Source organism: Saccoglossus kowalevskii, chromosome 22 (genome assembly GCF_978046115.1).
Source record: "Saccoglossus kowalevskii chromosome 22, keSacKowa6.1, whole genome shotgun sequence".
Classification (NCBI taxonomy): domain Eukaryota; kingdom Metazoa; phylum Hemichordata; class Enteropneusta; family Harrimaniidae; genus Saccoglossus; species Saccoglossus kowalevskii.
In genome coordinates this window covers 29140796-29160653 of record NC_140662.1, presented here as the reverse complement: position 1 = coordinate 29160653, position 19858 = coordinate 29140796, and the positions used below count along the sequence as shown (strand labels likewise).

The 19858-nt window shown below is 37.7% G+C and overlaps 1 protein-coding gene across 2 annotated transcripts in view; it reads left to right on the top strand.

Moving 5' to 3' along the window:
* Window positions 1-19858, top strand: part of LOC100372432 (next to BRCA1 gene 1 protein-like) — a 39513-nt gene that overhangs the window by 9153 nt on the left and 10502 nt on the right. For both annotated transcript variants that reach the window (XM_002736625.4, XM_006818804.3), the window contains 6 exons: window positions 4171-4333; window positions 4482-4554; window positions 5537-5710; window positions 6214-6528; window positions 8266-8395; window positions 12536-12850. In XM_002736625.4, coding sequence (XP_002736671.1) covers window positions 4171-4333; window positions 4482-4554; window positions 5537-5710; window positions 6214-6528; window positions 8266-8395; window positions 12536-12850 — 1170 coding nt within the window. The remainder of the gene's footprint in view (window positions 1-4170; window positions 4334-4481; window positions 4555-5536; window positions 5711-6213; window positions 6529-8265; window positions 8396-12535; window positions 12851-19858) is intronic.

Below are 19858 nucleotides of genomic sequence, written 5' to 3'. Positions count from 1 at the left end.
AAACATTGTGGACATAATTTTATATCATGTGTTTGTGTGCAGCCGAAGACATTCGCTTTCAATGAAACTGTGTTGAATTTTACTTTCATTTCATAACAAATCAACAAATTGATTTTTTGTAAGTAATTATATTCACGACTAATAATTGACAAATAATTTGTGACACCTTGAAAAATATAAGATATCACCTGTGAAATAGTGTGACCAGATTACACTACTGTGATTGTTTTCTTATACATGGAAATTCTGACAATTTGTTTTTCAACTGTTCATAACGCCTGTTTTAGAATTAAATCAAGACCTTTTGCTCATGTCTGATGGCTAAATTATGGAGATGTCTAAATTAAAATAATAACTTTAGTCTTCCTAACTGATTGTACATGTCTCTATATAAAAAGACTACTCTTCCTAACTTATAGTTTATGTGACATGAGTCTCCCTAACTTACAGTTTATGTAAAGCTATTTTCCTGTTTGTGTATGCAAGGATATTCCCTTGAATTTATGGTTTAAGTGCAACTTGTCTTCCAAACTAATTGCACATGCAAAGCTAGTCTCCCTAACTGATTGCACATGCAATGCTAGTCTCCCTAATTGATTGCACATGCAAGGCTAGTCCCCCTAACTCATTGCACATGCAAGGCTAGTCTCCCTAACTGATTGCACATGCAAGGCTGGTCTCCCTAACTGATTGCACATGCAAGGCTGGTCTCCCTAACTGATTGCACATGCAAAGCTAGTCTCCCTAACTGATCGCACATGCAAGGCTAGTCCCCCTAACTGATTGCACATGCAAAGCTAGTCTCCCTAACTGATTGCACATGCAAGGCTAGTCCCCCTAACTGATTGCACATGCAAAGCTAGTCTCTCAAACTGATTGCACATGCAAGGCTAGTCTCCCTAACTGATTGCACATGCAAGGCTAGTCTCCCTAACTGATGGCACATGCAATGTCTAGTGTCCCAAACTAAATGCATATGCAAGGCTAGTCTCCCTAACTTATTGCACATGCAAGGCTAGTCTCCCTAACTGATTGCACTTGCAAGGCTAGTCTCCCTAACTGATTGCACATGCAAGGCTAGTCTCCCTAACTGGTTGCACATGCAAGGCTAGTCTACCTAACTGGTTGCACATGCAAGGCTAGTCTCCCTAACTGATTGCACTTGCAAGGCTAGTCTCCCTAACTGGTTGCACATGCAAGGCCAGTCTCCCTAACTGATTGCACATGCAAGGCTAGTCTCCCAAACTGAATGCATATGCAAGGCTAGTCTCCCTAACTGATTGCACATGCAAGGCTAGTCTCCCTAACTGATTGCACATGCAAGGCTAGTCTCCCTAACTGATTGCACATGCAAGGCCAGTCTCCCTAACTGATTGCACATGCAAAGCTAGTCTCCCTAACTGATTGCACATGCAAAGCTAGTCTCCCTAACTGATTGCACATGCAAAGCTAGTCTCCCTAACTGATTGCACATGCAAGGCTAGTCCTCCTAACTGATTGCACATGCAAGGCTAGTCTCCCTAACTGATTGCACATTCAAGGCTAGTCTCCCTAACTGATTGCACATTCAAGGCTAGTCTCCCTAACTGATTGCACATTCAAGGCTAGTCTCCTTAACTGATTGCACATTCAAGGCTAGTCTCCCTAACTGATTGCACATGCAAAGCTAGTCTTCCTAACTGATTGCACATGCAAGGCCAGTCTTCCTAACTGATTGCACATGCAAGGCCAGTCTTCCTAACTGATTGCACATGCAAGGCCAGTCTTCCTAACTGATTGCACATGCAAGGCTAGTCTCCCTAACTGGTTGCACATGCAAGGCTAGTCTACCTAACTGGTTGCACATGCAAGGCTAGTCTCCCTAACTGATTGCACTTGCAAGGCTAGTCTCCCTAACTGGTTGCACATGCAAGGCCAGTCTCCCTAACTGATTGCACATGCAAGGCCAGTCTCCCTAACTGATTGCACATGCAAGGCTAGTCTCCCAAACTGAATGCATATGCAAGGCTAGTCTCCCTAACTGATTGCACATGCAAGGCTAGTCTCCCTAACTGATTGCACATGCAAGGCTAGTCTCCCTAACTGATTGCACATGCAAGGCCAGTCTCCCTAACTGATTGCACATGCAAAGCTAGTCTCCCTAACTGATTGCACATGCAAAGCTAGTCTCCCTAACTGATTGCACATGCAAAGCTAGTCTCCCTAACTGATTGCACATGCAAGGCTAGTCCTCCTAACTGATTGCACATGCAAGGCTAGTCTCCCTAACTGATTGCACATTCAAGGCTAGTCTCCCTAACTGATTGCACATTCAAGGCTAGTCTCCCTAACTGATTGCACATTCAAGGCTAGTCTCCCTAACTGATTGCACATTCAAGGCTAGTCTCCCTAACTGATTGCACATTCAAGGCTAGTCTCCCTAACTGATTGCACATGCAAAGCTAGTCTTCCTAACTGATTGCACATGCAAGGCCAGTCTTCCTAACTGATTGCACATGCAAGGCCAGTCTTCCTAACTGATTGCACATGCAAGGCCAGTCTTCCTAACTGATTGCACATGCAAGGCTAGTCTCCCTAACTGATTGCACATGCAAAGCTAGTCCCCCTAACTCATTGCACATGCAAGGCTAGTCTCCCTAACTGATTGCACATGCAAGGCTGGTCTCCCTAACTGATTGCACATGCAAGGCTGGTCTCCCTAACTGATCGCACATGCAAGGCTGGTCCCCCTAACTGATTGCACATGCAAAGCTAGTCTCCCTAACTGATCGCACATGCAAGGCTAGTCCCCCTAACTGATTGCACATGCAAAGCTAGTCTCCCTAACTGATTGCACATGCAAAGCTAGTCTCCCTAACTGATTGCACATGCAAAGCTAGTCTCCCTAACTGATTGCACATGCAAAGCTAGTCTCCCTAACTGATTGTACATGCAAGGCTAGTCTTCCTAACTGATTGCACATTCAAGGCTAGTCTCCCTAACTGATTGCACATTCAAGGCTAGTCTCCCTAACTTATTGCACATGCAAAGCTAGTCTCCCTAACTGATTGCACATGCAAAGCTAGTCTCCCTAACTGATTGCACATGCAAAGCTAGTCTCCCTAACTGATTGCACATGCAAGGCTAGTCTTCCTAACTGATTGCACATGCAAGGCTAGTCTCCCTAACTGATTGCACATTCAAGGCTAGTCTCCCTAACTGATTGCACATTCAAGGCTAGTCTCCCTAACTGATTGCACATGCAAAGCTAGTCTCCCTAACTGATTGCACATGCAAAGCTAGTCTCCCTAACTGATTGCACATGCAAGGCTAGTCTTTCTAACTGATTGCACATGAAAAGCTAGTCTCCCTAACTGATTGCACATGCAAAGCTAGTCTCCCTAACTGATTGCATATGCAAGGCTAGTCTTCCTAACTGATCAAATTTCAAGTTCCAACCCTAGAACTAAACCGTGATTAATTGTCTTTATGTGAAAATATTTGTCAAGGGGACATGACAATATGAAATATAGGCAGTTTTTCTGAGACTGATATTGTAGCTGCCTTTTTCCTGGTTGTAAAGTGCTGCAAATTCAACGTGTATGTCTCCTGTGTACATAGTATAATTATATTTAAGTGTGTTTCATATCCTAAAACAACTTTCCTAGAAGTTGTCTCCTCCAGCAGCAAATAATGTGAAAAATATGTAGATTGGTAAGAACTGTGTCATACAAAGCAGCAACCATGTTGGGTGGTGTAGTTGTAGCTAGTTTGAATATAGCAGCACAATTTTTATTGATAACTCTGGATAATAACAAAACAATCTTCCATTCACTTTGTTGCTGGAGGGTTTGTTGACTGAAAAGTTGTACTGCATGTGCTTATGCAACTTGTGCGTTTATTTCAGCTTTTTTATATCTGTCAATTGAAAAGTGCATATGTGAGAAAGAAAGACATTGAATAATTGAGTGACTCATTGTCACATAGAGCTGCACAGCTGTTGCAAGTCACGAGTCTGGCTTGTGTTTTTCTGATAAAAAAGGAAAATAAATTAAATATTTATATGGCAAATTTATAGTAATAATAATTCTGTGTTGTATTTTCTTTTTATTATGCACACACCAGCTAGATAGAGATATAAAGATAATATTGGATTATTTGTCAAAGACTAATATTGTTTTTATCTCTCAGATGGTACCACAGATAGTGCAAGGTGTCTTGAAAGGTCTAAATGGTGCTGTCATTGAGTCAATACATGGTACTAGTGGTCAGCCACAGAATGTCCCTCCACAGACGCCATCAGTTGCACCAACTGATGTGCCTCCAGAAAAGACTGAGGGTGCTGCAGCTGCACGTAAGTGGCTTACCTTGGCATGAAATCGCCTATGGTGGGTGATTTACGTACAAATTTATTATCTAGCTTCATTCATCATTACTATTTCTAAAATGATCAAATTTCAAACGTTTCTGTACGTAACAATATTTGTTTTTCATTATTTTAGCACTTTACTGTCATGTTGGCATTATCTGTGACCACTGTGGACAAACAATTGTCGGTATACGCTACAAATGTGGGTATGTTGAAACATGTATTACTTTTGCCTCAAGACCATTTCATCGCACTTTCAGTCCTCCCTCTGAAAATAAATCTCATTCACTGATATTATCAAATGTCTCGATAGAATGCCATCATCTAAACAATCTCTTAATTTTACACATGCAAGTTGTGATGAAGTGTTACTAGTATTTGTGCACCATACCCAGATTAAATTGACAGAAGTTCAAAACCTTCTAGATGTTTAACACCAAAAGGGGGGTTCATCTCGTACCCAGGGAAAGTGTGCCTTGGACTCGATGGGAAGCGTGACTCACTGAACGAGGTACATTCACCAAGGCATGCAACTTTGAGAAAAACACACAGCCCTCTCGCCTAATCCCAACATGGAACGTAGTTTATGTGGCAAAATTTAGTACATGTGCTACAGGCAATTGTGTCAATGATTTGGAGAGACAACATTTACTGTAGGCCAGTTGAGAAACAACTTAAGTGCCAAACTTTTTGTGTCACAAACACTGTACAGCCTACATAACATAAAGTACTGGTACTTGGAATGTTATTCTGTGCAGGTAACAACAATTTGACATGTTTATTTTGGTTTTGCTACAAAGAACTTTTGGTAATACAATAGTTGAGGTCAGTGTGTTGACCTTGGTCACATGATCCATTGTATGCAAATTGACCAGAATAATGTAAACTTTGTATACCATCACTTTTCCAAAAAAGGAAAACTGCACCTACCGGTATCTAAAAATAGAACAAGTGCTATGTTGAATGGAAAATGTAAGAAATTAGGTGTTTCAGATAAATAAGTATATAGAAATTTGCAAAATGGTAGAAAAAATGATGTCATTTGGTAAATAGGTATGTCTGGTCCAAATAAGTTAGATTTTACTGATGCATCATAGATGCAATATAAGGTTTCTGTGTACTTCTATTAGAAATGTGCTTTTAATAGAGCAAATACGGTATTTATATTATTTATTGTTTGTAATGTAGAAACTGTGCTGATTTTGACCTGTGTGAGCAGTGTGAAGCAATTGAAGGTATACATAATGATACCCATGTGTTGCTGAAGATGAGACGACCAGCCATAGGGGCTGGTAGAAAAGATGGTGTACTTCATCCATTACTCAATGATATTATTTACAAAGAGACTGTTGACCTACCTATGTGAGTATATTTAAATAAGTTTACATTGCAAATCCTATGTATACCAAAGACCTCCCCCAATTCTTCTTATTCACACATTATGTACTGTAAAACACGTCTTTTTAACTAACAAGTTTGTTTTATTATTTTAGCTAATTTACAAATCCATAATTTCGCTAATTTATAATGTTGCTAATTTAAATATGTTCTGACAATGTGATTGTTTGCACTTAAGCTTAATTCAATTCTGTTAATTCATGCATTGAGTCAAAATGACATGTAGCTAGTCATTGTGTTTTACAGTATGTAAAAGAGCTACATAAATCGAAAACCTCAGTTTCTTGGTGCCTTTGGTGTTTTGTTTAGACAGATTTCTTTGTAACCCGCCATACTCTGTTATCTAATATTCATTTGGTTCAAAATACATTCTAAGATTATCAAATAGCAATTTTGAATCATTGTTGTATGCAATATTTTATATAAACATGCAAGTTTCACACTTCTAAATTCATGTTTTTATACAGATTCAAGTCACCATGGTGGCAGAGAAAACTACAACAAGTTGAAAAAGAGTGTGAGAAAAAAGTTGAGAAAGCTGCAAGAATGGCTGAAAAAGCCGAAAGAAAAGCTGAGAGAATGAACCGCAGAGGATGTGATAAAATGAAAGATAAAACAGAGAAAAAAATAGAGAAGATGAAAGAGAAGTTTGAGAGAAGAGAAGAAAAGATGAAGAGGCGTCTAGAAGGAAAAGATACTTCGATGCCAAGTAAAAAAGAAAAAGTTGATGATGATGGTAGTACAGAAGGTCTTGTAGGCGCTTCATATACCAGACTTTTGGAGTAAGTTGCATTATGGAATATACAGTAGATGCTGGGGGTGATAACCTGAGTCAATACAAAAGCTAATTACATTATTGTCCCTGGTTGGCTACTCAACAGTCAAACCAATATATATGTATATATGCTCTGACTCAAGTCGATAACCTTAGAAATTTAGAAGCTTGAAGCGATACAAAAAGGAATCTGGTACAAGAATCAAGGAGCCAGACAAACACAAAACTTGAAGTGAAATGAGTACATCCCTTGACAGGACAGGATAGGTGATGGGAAAGAAAGAATGATACATAGTGGAAATATAAGGAAAATAGGAAGGTGATGGCAAACAGAATAATTGTCACTGTATGAAGCAAATAGAAAAGGTGACGGGAAACAGAGAATGCTTCAGAGTGAAAATATGAAGAAAATGAAATTTGTGTGTTACTGTGACGTATTTTGAGAAACTTGTCCTAATATTTTCAAAAAATCTTTTTTTTTTAGAACAATCCCATAGGACACAATGTTAAAAACAAAATTGCATTTTTTGACACTTTTTAAAACCCAGATTTTTGACAACAAAAAGTATCCCATCATTCACAATATATAATTTTGTTGTCACCAGACTACAATTTGAGATATGGCATAATGTCTGTGCCATAGGAACCTATGATTGAAGAATTGTAATACTGTTAAAATGGCCACTGTCCACTAAAATGCAACCATTATTAGTCCCCGTTTGGACAAAGTCTGAAAACCGGGACTTATAATTCGGTCTCCGTCTGTGCGTCCGTCCGGAGTCGTATCTCAGAATCCCTTGGACCGATTCCGTTCATTCTTTGCATGTGCCTAGTACTTTATGTGGGACATATGCACATGCAGTGGTTTAGTGATTCGATTCAAAATGACCGACTGGCAGCCATCTTGTTTTTTGAAAATGTCGTATTTTGGACATGCTTTGTCAGTTTTCACTCAAATTTAGTACATAGATCATACATGTTAGGATATATGTCCCCAACCGTCCGTGAGTTCCTGAGTCTATCCGTCCGTGTGTCCGTCTGTCCGTCCATGTGTCAGTCTGTCCAGAGTCATATTTCAGAATCCTGTGGACCGATTCCGTTCATTCTTTACATGTGCCTAGTACCTTATGTAGGACATGTGCACATGCAGTGGTTTAGCGATTCGATTTAAAATGGCCGACTGGCAGCCATCTTGTTTTTTGAAAATGTTATATTTTGGACATGCTTTGTCAGTTGTCACGTGGGTTCATGACGTAAGGGGTAAAAGAATCTTGAGGTCATGGGGCTTCCCCTGACCTAGATTCTATCTCTCCGTCACCGGCAGAATCGCTGATTAATGCCTACAGTTCAAAATAGTCATTTTGACTGACCGGAGTCTATGGTGGGTATGAACTATGTGAATAGGCGGGTTCGGAGAACCCTCGCCTAATTTAACAGGGACTGTGTTTCATTTTCAATGACTTGTTTTCTTGAAAATTAGGCTCAAAGAAAATTAGGTCAATAATCTTATATTGCCTGGAAGTACAATTTATTGGAAAATGAATAAATTCTGTTGTTGTTTTTTTTTTAGTAGGCTTCTGCTTTAAATCGCTTTCCTTCCTCACTATCAGGTGTATCTGACTCCTGTAAACCAGCTTTGAGACAGTTTGTATATTCTATAGTATGGATGTAAATATACACAACAACTCTAGTCTGATTAATGAGATGCACTTATTGACAATTATTTGTATCCATTTGTTTGTAGTAAAATGGATGCTGTGTTTGTAAGAGATGGTAATATACCAGATGACACCCATGTACAGCCAGGTACTAAGTTTGTCAAACATTGGGTTATGAGTAATCGGGGGACGCAACCATGGGACTCTGATACACGGGTAAGTTTTAGTGTATTCCTTCAAAGTGTTACCTGAATCTTGCATAATTATTTCCAAATTTTTGACTCCCATGTGCGAAGCACAAAATGGGAGTCTTTGCAGTTAGTGTGTCTGTATGTGTGTATGTGTGTATGTGTGTATGTGTGTATGTGTGTGTGTATGTGTGTATGTGTGTCCGACTGTTCCACTGCTATCTCAAGAACCATACATCGGTTTTTGATGAAACTTGGTGCATAGATGCTCTGGGCCAATGCGCAGATTTGATTAGGTTTTGGTAAAAATCCATGCTCGTTAATTACCTAATTTGCATGATAATTAGCTAATTTTTAGCTGTTCTATGACTGTTCCACTGATATCTAAAGAACCACTCATTGGATTTTGATGAAACTTGGTACATAGATGCTATGAACATATGCGCAGATTTGATTAATTTTTGGTAAAAATCCGTGCATATTAATTACCTAATTTGCATGATAATTAGCTATTTTTTAGTGGTTCCATGACTGTTCCACTGATATCTAAACAACCACTCATTGGATTTTGATGAAACATGGTACATAGATGCTCTGAACTAATGCTAGGTTTTGATTAGTTTTTGGTAATAATCCGTGGATACTAATTACCTAATTTGCATAATGATTAGTCAATTTTCGGTTTTTCCACTGATATCTCAAGTACTAATCATCACATTTCAATGAAACTTGGTACATAGATGTCATACGACACTGCACAGACCTGATAGTTTTTATGGTAATATCAGTACATATTAATTACCTAATTTGCATAATTAATTAATTTTCAGCATTTGATATAAGTAGTTAGCATTACATTTCAATGAAACTTGGTACTTACATACTCAAGGACTATGCAGAGATTGATTGTTTTCGATAAATATTTGTGCATATTAATCACCTAATTTGCATAATTAGTTAATTTTCAGCTTTTCCACGGGTATCTCAAGTACTAATCATCGCATTTCAATGAAACTTGGTACATAGATCCTTTAGGACTATGCAGAGACCTGATTAGTTTTAGGGTAAATAATTGTGCATATTAATTACCTAATTTGCATAATTAATTTTCAGCTTTTCTACTGATATCTAAAGTACTAATCATCATATTTCAATGAATCTAGAATTATGCAGACCCAATTAGTTTCCGGTAAATATTTGTGCATATTAATCACCTAATTTGCATAATTAACCAACTTTCACACTGATATCTCAGGTACTATACATCACATATCAATGAATGTACATGGATGCTGTAGGACAATAGACAGACCTGAATAATTGTGGGTTAAAATCTGTACATATTAATTACCTAATTTGCATAATTAACCAATTTTAATCTTTCACACTGATATCTAAAGTACCGTAAAAACTCCAAAATTTCGACTGGTTTTAAATAATTTGTGTTAGAAATGTGACGTGTTTTTAGAGTCAAAATTTGGTGCATTTTCGGACGGTCGAATTTTTCAGAATAGAAATCAGCAAAAAAAAATGGGGATGATAGACAGTGTGCTTCATTAGTTTTTAAAAAATGCAATGTCCGTCAATTGACGTAAACTTCCTCATGTTTCACGGTAAAAGCAAAGGTCGTGGCCGAGTTGTAACTCAAAATCTAAACAAAGTCATCAATCAGTGAGTATTATGACAAGCAAAACAAAACATCAAGACGTGGAGAAGAGGTCAGCACAAAACTAATAGGTCAAAAGACAAAGCTGTCTCGCACTACCTAGGAAAACTTGCGAATGTTCGAAGTACAGGTACCCATTGGACAAAAGATACATGGAAGTTTAGCAAACGATCTCCCCGACCCAGTGCAATGTATCCGGTTAGAATCAAAGCTCACGTGTCCCTTATTTGAGCACCGTACCGGTGATTTGAGGGACCAAATTCTGCCGTAAATTCGCCCTTGGATTAAAAAATATAATGGGATTTAAGAAAATAAAATGGGACTTTTAAGGTGTATTTTGGCGTCATTTTTCGGACATTTCAATCAATCCTGCCGGCTAAAATAGAGTCTAAGTTTTACCGTAGTCATTGACGTCTGTCTATTCAAGAGTACACGTGTATGATTTTTATCGTGACTAGCGTGAGCGGGTAAGCTTCCTTTCGAGAATGAGCTGTTATCACTGTGAACAATGTTAAATTATTCTTCAGATGACCAGTTTATTTTTTAAAAACAACTAATTTTTTTATTTAAAAAAAATCATGCCGTTTTCGCATCATCCAGCTTTTTGATTGGTTAATTAGCGATTTGACCTATTTGACCTAAGAGAACATGGCGGATATCCTACAGCATCAAACGTTTATACGAGACCGGAATCATTCGCTTACGATGAAACTAAGTTGACTTTTATTTGTATTTCATAACCATTCAACAAATTTATTTTGTGTACATTATTATAATCACTACTGAGTACAGTAATAATCAACAATTCAGAAACGCAGCATGCCGAGATTTTTGTGTTCGTTTTTATTTGAAACTTCGTTTATTTAGAATATATTTTCGTTACCAATAAAATAAAAATCTCTCAGTCAATCAGAAACCCGGATTCATGCCTTTGAGGAAGGTCCCGTTTGAACGCTCACATCGGTTTTTTTTTTCGTTTGGGGGAAAACTAAAACTGGTCGCAATTTTCGAATAAGAATGAGTCGGCAATTTTTAGTGGAGTCGAAAATTTGGAGGTAAATAAAACACCGAAACCCGGCAAATAAATAGGCGGTCAAATTTTTAGAGGGGTCGAAATTTTGGAGTTTTCGCGGTGCTAATTATTCCATTTCAATGAAACTTAGTACAAAGATGCTCTAGGACAATGTACAAACCTAATTAGTTTGGGGTAAAAATCTGTTCATATTAATTCCCTAATAAGCATAATAATTCATAATTTTTTGGTTCTAATCACATTTCAATTAAACTTGGAGACATAGATTTTCTGTTACATTGCGCAGACCTCATTAGTTTTACACTCAAATCTGGTCATATTAATTTTCTGATTTGCATAATTAGTTTTCAGCTAAGTAATTTCGAATTATATTTAATGTGTCTCCAATACTCTCAGCACATGGGAGTTCTTTCTAAGCTTTCTTTGATTTTTATTAGGACTTGTAGTCATTAGGGAATTATGTCCATTCGGTCAAAAATTGCCAAAAATATTACCAGTAAAATGTTTAAAAAATGTTGACTGAAAAAATGATGGCGTTCAAAGGGGTAAAACACTCGTCAGAACTGTGCACATATGTAAGAATGGTTCACACAACAAGCCAGCTGTTCCAAGCTAGTAAATTCAAACAATTTTCAAAATTATCTGTCATGAGTAGTCATTGTTAATACCCCTGGGCGATTTCTCGGTCCTATGTTTGTTTTTTTTAAACCCAAGCTGCCGTGTAATGGCTCAGGTACTATATCTCTCTGAATGAGCCTGGACAAATGAAATTCAGTTTTGATACAAAAAATGCATGAAGGTGGCATATTAATTTCTGACCATTTTGGAGGAGCCATTTACCACATCTAATTTCTGTTGATACTAGACAAGCCAACTATTAACTCTAAATTATTAACTATGCTGTTGGTCCATATTACTTTATTTTTGACATGAATAACATTTCCCCCAATTCCAACAGGGACTTGTTTAATATCTATCTCTGAGAAAATTGAATAATTAAATAGTTTACGTAAAATAAGGTTGCAGTATTCACCTGTGTAAAGTAATTTCAAATGTTCAATCCAAAGACCTGCACACACTGAAGTACCATCTGCTAGTCTACCCTTTTGAGTTCAAGGCAACCATATGTTTGAATTAAAAATTTGTAAGCCATGAAGTCCATGTTCTTTCAAACCATGTAATACAAAGCCAAAATGACCTTTGTGGTACCAGTAAATACATGTTAATAGTATGAGAATAACAAGAATGAAATATTACTCAAAAAAAAATAGTTCTTGTGATATTAGGCACTGTTCAAGTGTGCATAACATATCAGAATGTTTTATCCTGTGTTTACTCATTACCATAAAATTTGTTTTGGCTCATTAGCATACAGATTATAAAAAATGAATAAAAAAATCTTGAAAAATTTGCAGCTCATAGTGGCTTGATATAAATATTAGAAAATAAATGTTGTGTATCAATTACAGTTGAAGCTGTTGTGGGGTAGCATTGATATATTATGTAGTCCTGAGATGAATGTGCCACCAGTAGCACCAGGCAATGAAGGTTCTGTTAGTGTTGAGTTTGAAGCACCCACTACCCCAGGACATTATCAGAGTCATTGGCGTATGTGTCATAAAGACAAGGAGTTTGGACATCGTGTCTGGTGCTCCATCATTGTAGATGAACCAGAAGTGCTGGAACCAAGCATCAAAGATGAAGTGATTCTAGTCAGAGAGGTTCTGGATGATCTAACAGATAAAGTAGAACAGGAAGAAGAGAAAGCTGTGGAAGCAGGGGAGGTGAGTTTTTGTATTTGACTGTGTGAGTATCCCTGTATGAAATTGAAGCTGTTATAGTTAAATGTCGTCTAATGTGTTTCTCATTTATTAAAACTTGCCTGCGTATTTGATAGTGTGAATATCTATATTGTGTATACTTGTATGTGAGTGTGTGTGTGTGTGTGGAGGGTGGTGCTTTTGTATTCGCCGCAAATCTGAATTACTCAAGGTCAAAATGAATCTTTCTGAATCAGGAGTGATGGGCAGTCCACAAATCAGGAGTGTTTAGCTAGCAAGTCTTAATATTGTGTCATTGTTATGAATTTCAAAATAAACTTTAGTTGTGAACGTACATGATATATTTTTATTAGACGCATAAAATCCTTAGGAAAGGATAAAAAGGGTCTTACAGAAAGAAATTAAAAAAAAAAAAACTACAATCTAAAAAAGAAAACAAAAAATAAAAACATGATTTATGACTTTTCATGCATGATAAAAACAATTAATTTTCAAATGTTTATGACATCTTGCGAATGCGCTTGTCTAGACATAGCAATAACAAAGTCATAATATCATTTGAGTGCTAGTTTAAAGGGCACTTCAATGTTGACCTTCTTAAACTTAAGGGATAAAAATATTTGGGGGGGGGGTCAACACGGAAAATGTCAGAAAAATCATGTTTGTTTTTGAAAAGCACCAAAATATGTTACAGCAAAGCCAAATGATGATCAAAAAGTTTGTGGTTTTTGAGGCTAAAAATAGTTCCCTGTAGCATGAATTAGAATCAGTCATGCTTGTTTAAAAAGAGCATTACCATAGTGGCAAAAATATAAGATGTTTTGATAAAACAAAGTAGTGTTGTTTCTTTACTCCAGTGTCATTTACTGTATTTTAAATTTATTTATTCGGTACTGAAGGATACATGTACTTTATTATTAAGCTTAGAATACGATCCAGTGAAACTACTTTTTGTTTTGTTTACTTGTAATTAATGCCAAATCTGTAAAAATGAATTGGGTCAACCTCATACACTTTCTGCAAAAATAAGTAAAAAAAAAAAGACAGGTTAAACCTTGATCAGTCAGTAATTTATTGTACATACTTCTTCCACAATAGAAGTAAATAATATGGTTTCTAACTACCGTATGTACTCTAATTTAGGCGTCCCTCTAATTTAGGCGTCCCCCAAAGGTCAAACCTAACAAAAGAATTCTAATTTAGGCGTCACCCAAACCTGAAATTGTACACAATGTATCGAAGTTGTAAAGTGCACTAAGCTAAGAACATGTGTTAAATTTCCCGGTCAAATCCAGACAGCTTGACTTCCTGTTAGAAAGGCACTTTCTTTGTTTCAGACCTAGTACATCAAGTGTGAATTACCAATCCATGCAAACGAAAAACAACTTCACAATTTTGGTTGAGCGATGATCACATGGGCACAGTCATATACCGGTACCGTATTTCGTTCGATCTCCGATGTACATGTACTGCCATAGTTGGTATGATGCAAAGCGTCTTATCTAAAAGTCTGATAGCTTCTAACTAAACGACGTCATGGCTAATTAAAACAAGAAAATTTAGTGAACTCAGTACACCAAAGGAGCTTATGGCGTCTGGAGGCAAAAGAAAAACGCACGAGACAAAACAATGCCATTTCAATAAACTACCAATCAAAGGAATTTATATTTATCATTTCTTGTTAATATTCATTCCCAGTTTTATGTTCGTATAATATTTCTTCCAAGTGTTACACAGCAATGATTTTTGTACCTATAAAGCATCAAAGGCATACCGCGTCCGGTGTTTTGATTAACTGTCGCGTGAGCGAGTATGTAATTTTATTGCGTCTGCAGCGGTCACTGGAGTGTCTAGGAAAGTGTCTGGGGATGTTGCTAAGTCCCTCGGTAATTACCTACCGGGTGCGGAAGTTAGGTGTATGTAAATATTATGCGCATGCTGTAAATTCTTTCTAAATGTAATGTTGTTGACATTAAATGTGGAAAACAGATAGTTCTAATTCTAAAAAAACGATTACAGACCACTATATATTTTTGCTTTTTTTTACCTCTCAGTCTCACGAATTCATCGCGTGAGAAAGGACCGTCTTAATGTGTTAGTTTGTGCATCGTTTGACAGGAGGTCACATTAACATCCAATCAAAACGCCGCTTTCACGCACTTCTATTGCAACATATTGCGGAGTGTTTGAGCACAACTTTTGGTACAGTTGGCAAAACAAATCTCGGTTGTACAATTAAAAACAAGATTGTTTAAAATACATTTATCCCGGATTAATCGTAACTCTCGACTGAACGATGAGGCCAGTTACTTTCAAATAATTGAGTATGAATTATCTCTCGCCTCGTGCTAGGCATACAGTCCCGAAAGCTGGCCACCGGATACTCGTTTACCAAGTCTGACACTGATAACCGCTGCCGGGGTGGTTTCCTGACATCGTTTCTCGAGTCTGGCACGTACCTGTGATAAACACTTTTGTTTTTACGGTATAAATATAGGACCAATATAGTTGATGAATCACTCTTTCTCACATCGTGATGCACAACGCCACTCGACAATGAATTCTATTACAAATTATTTTGCCAAACATCCTACAGAAGATAATCCAGGCACTCCACCGCCTAATGTGGACGATGTTTGAACTCCGGGAATTTTTCTTAATTATTTTACCGTGATATCATGCACACTATTTTGTTTTAATTTTTCATAAAATTTTGATAATATACTTTTTTTTTTAAATCACTAACCTGACAGTTGTATTGAAAACTGTAATAATAAATTTTCATGTCAAGTACAAAAAAATGTGTTGATCACTGCTTGTTTATTTTGTATATAAAGTTTACATTTACATGAATAAATCACCTGGTTCTTCATCAGTATATGTCTTGTTCCATTTTGTTGACAATCCTTCTAAAAAAATTCCTGTTCCAATTAACACTCAACCAGAAGTTATATATTCTTGATGCCCCACATTCCACAAACCAAAAAGGTGCAAATAAAAAAAAATCATACTTGTTTGACCCTGTGACCCTTGAATAGGCGCCACTTGCAACAAATTGTGCTAAATGTCAGTGTTTCATCTAGGATGAAGCCATGAGGGGGGATTGTCCCCCTTTGGTGTAAAAATTGAGGGGGACTTCACTTTGTCAAGGGGGGAATGGAAATTGATGACAAAACAGATTTTGCTATTAACACAGGTTACGGGTATTGTATTTTTTTATTAAAGTTGGGAGTATAACGGTAAAGTATTATTAACATAATTGTACATGTCTATCTAAAACTGAGAGTGGATTCAAGACAATACTATATTGTACCAAATGACGTTGTAATATGCAAATACAGTAAACCTATCTGAAATGCACTGAAGATTATTATTAGTTATTAGTTACTAATAACTACAGTTCCTGTGCTGCATCATGGCTAAACAGTAATTGAATTTGTGCATGGTCAATAAAATATTTTCACCCTTATCAGTCAGAGTGACTTAATGTAAATATATTTGGTACACAATATACAATAAACATAAAAGGATATGTTGGAATTATGAATATCATGGGTAAGTATATTAATGTTTCTATTCAAATAATAATTATACTGCTGTCATATTAAGAACAATTTTCATGGACCAACTTAAGTTATAAAATTATTTAACTGACAAAAAATTGGATAATAATAAACCATTAGTCAAAAATTTTATATTCATTGTATCAAATAAAAATAATTTCAATAAATTAGTATGGCAAACACAATATAAATTGTGATGACACAATATTATGAGATTTTTGAACCACTGATTTTTTATTTGCCTGCAATATCTAGGTAGAAATATGCTAATTTATTCTATTTGCAAATTTTCTCATCATGGTGAAAATACTGAAACTCAATCAATTGTGTACCACTGCTGTGCTTATTTATTTGATCAATGCTCTGAAGCGGAGAAAAACAGTCAGCCAAACTGAACGAAACAAGCTGAACGGTTCAAACAAAAACAGAGCTGTAACATAGTTGGAATGATTGACAGGTGAACGTAAACACGCAAAAGTTTGCAACATTTTATCTTTTGATCGTGCCGACTAGAAATTTGGGCACGTTGAATTGGCAACGCAACCGGTCAAAACAAATTTATTCTTTCAGGAATATGCGCCGCGATTTTTGGATTCTCCACTGGCGAAGCGATTCCTCATAATCAAAATCCTTGAGTGGGGGACCTTCAATCAGAATGGTCATCAGGCGATTCAATGCGCGCTCCTCAATTCTATTGCGTAGACACGTTTTGATTTTATTCTGGGCTGAGAAGCCCCTCTCGCAAATAGCCGTGTTAACTGGCAGCGTAACGGCAATCTTCGCTAAGATGATCAAATTTGGCACTGTTTGACGGTGGTTGTTGTTTATGAGTTTCCACAACAATGATAGGTTATCACGTGGATAAGCTTGTTGTAGGACGAGCTTTTTCACAACGGACCATTCGTGTCGGGTCTCATCAGGGACAATGATCGGGTCGCAGGGCTTGCCTTGACTGTCGTACTTCGTCTCGCCATAATGACAAATCAGTACTTCGATTCTATCATTGCCGTGGTGGGAGAGTTCGTCAGCTGGTACGAATGACAAGTCACGCATTGCGAGAACATCAAACGCCGATACTACACTGGTACTATCATTTGGAAAACGACTTTCGATGTTCTTGATAAGGTTATCGAGGAATTCGCGTTTGGTCTTCTCAACATAATCGACGTGTTGACGATTTTGTAGTTTGTGTCCCATAAGCTCGCCGTCTTCATTGATTTGCTCTTTTAATTGGGCTTCATAATACCCATGCAGAGATCCACTACGTACATCTTTCAGTTGCTGGACTGTCGTGTCTACGGTAGGTTTAATTGCCGCGACGTCTAAACTGTCCTTTTGAAATATTAAGTTCAGTTTAGTTACAATTGGAATGACATCCATCAAAAACCATGTTATGGCGACGAACTTGTATTGCGTCAGTTGCTTATGTAAACCAACCCCTTTTGGATCTTTATGTAGAACACTCTGATCGAAGTACGTAACAAGTGCGTTCCATGATCGGTAGACTGTTTGCAAAGAATCGTAAAATGCAAACCAGCGCACTGCGTGAATCTCCTTTATCTTCAGCTCAGGGCTATCAAGAATTTTCTCTATCCCCTTAAATCGTGATGAACGGAGCGAAGACTGCTTAAAATAATAAAACAAACTGGTGAGAATTTCTCTGTACTGCTTTAAATATTCAACACCGCCGGCTGCTTGGCTGGTACATAGCGCAAGTCGGTGAGCGACGCAATGAATATTTATTAAAAATGGGTTTGTTCCTTTTAGCTTGGCACTAACTCCATTATTTTTTCCTACCATTACCGATGCTCCGTCACTTCCCAGGCCCATCATTTTTCTAGCATCGAGTTCTCTTTGTTGCACTGCGACGACCAGTTTGTCGGTAATTGATGCCGCATCTTTTTCAAGGAGGTGATAATTACCGAGGAAATGAGATTCCACATCGAATCCTTCATTTACCATACGTATATACATAACCAGCCTCCCAGTCACCGATATATCAGTGCTTTCGTCTGTAAGGATGCTGAACATATCACAGCTCTGAATACGTTTCGAGACTTTAGTTGTTATAACGTCGCTAATTGTTTGCTGTAAGTCTTCGGCTGTCGTGGACGACTGATAGGTAGCATTACCGCCAACCTGCAAGTTGCCAACATGTTCGCAACCAGACTCGCGCAATAACTCTAATAATGAAGAATATTTATCGGTAGCAATAGCCTCTTTAGCTAACCAATATACGGTTTTCATTGCTGTGATAACGGCGTCTTGCTTTTTGGTAAGGACGGTAGAGACGGCTGCTTCCATGTCCGCTCGCATTATCGTAGCTTTTACAGCTTCCAAATGCAAAGCGCTGCTGGCGTGTCGTGCAACAGTCGATGTGCGGTAGTTTTTACAACCGTCGGCGTCAGTGAATGGGTTTCGCTTTCCAGATTTGAGACATATTCTGCACTTCATGCCCGTGCCATCTTTCGGTTGTTCCAGCCATTCAGACCATCCCGGTTTACTGAGCCATGACGACTGAAAATTACTTTGCTTCCCCCTTTTAGCAGGTGGCGACGACGGGTCTACACATGACTCCAGATCGAGAGGTCCTACAGCGTTGTCAGTTTCTTCGTTTTGCGTTGCATTATTTGCATCATTGCTTTCGTCGACTTCGTCTTCATTTTCATCGACGTTTTTCTTGAAAAACGTTGTTATTAGTCGACCCCTTGTCATGATATTCACGTAGTAAATAACTAGGATGCCGCACAGAAAACCAGGACACAGAACGTAAATTTGAAACTGGCGCTCAATGAAAACCAGAATCACGTCACAAGTTTAATTAAAAATTAAAACAATGATTTCACTCCCTCGGATAATTAAGGAATCGTACTTCAAAATAGTTTATTCATCACAAATTTAACAGGGGAAGCACCGTTTTTTACGGAGCGTTGATGGAATCTACTTGATAAAATGTAACAACAAAAAACACACACGCAATCACACGTAAGAGTTTATTCATCACGTACTAGTATCAACCAGGAAGGCAACATTTTTTGGAAGAGCTTTGATGGAATATACATCATAAAATGTAACAAAAACAATTCCAGGCACGTGGCATTCACGCACACTACTGCCCTGGAAGCAATTAACTTCCCTCGCGTAGGATATACAATGTTGCATTTGCAATATTACTCGTGCCCAATACGTGCTATGTAAGTGGTTCAGTCCAAAAAGTGTGTGTCAGACGCGTGTTCCGTCTCATTTGAGGGAGTGGCTGGGAGTGGTAATAAGATCGATTTTGCGCGATGATCGCCCCGTCCTCCTTTGAGTGGCGGCGCTGAGTTCAAGTATTTGCGCGAATCGCGCAATCGCGCGCCCTGGATGAAACACTGAAATGTATTCTAATTTTGGCGCCATGGAGAATTGAAATGTTGCAAAAAGGACGCCTAAATTAGGGTATCTACGG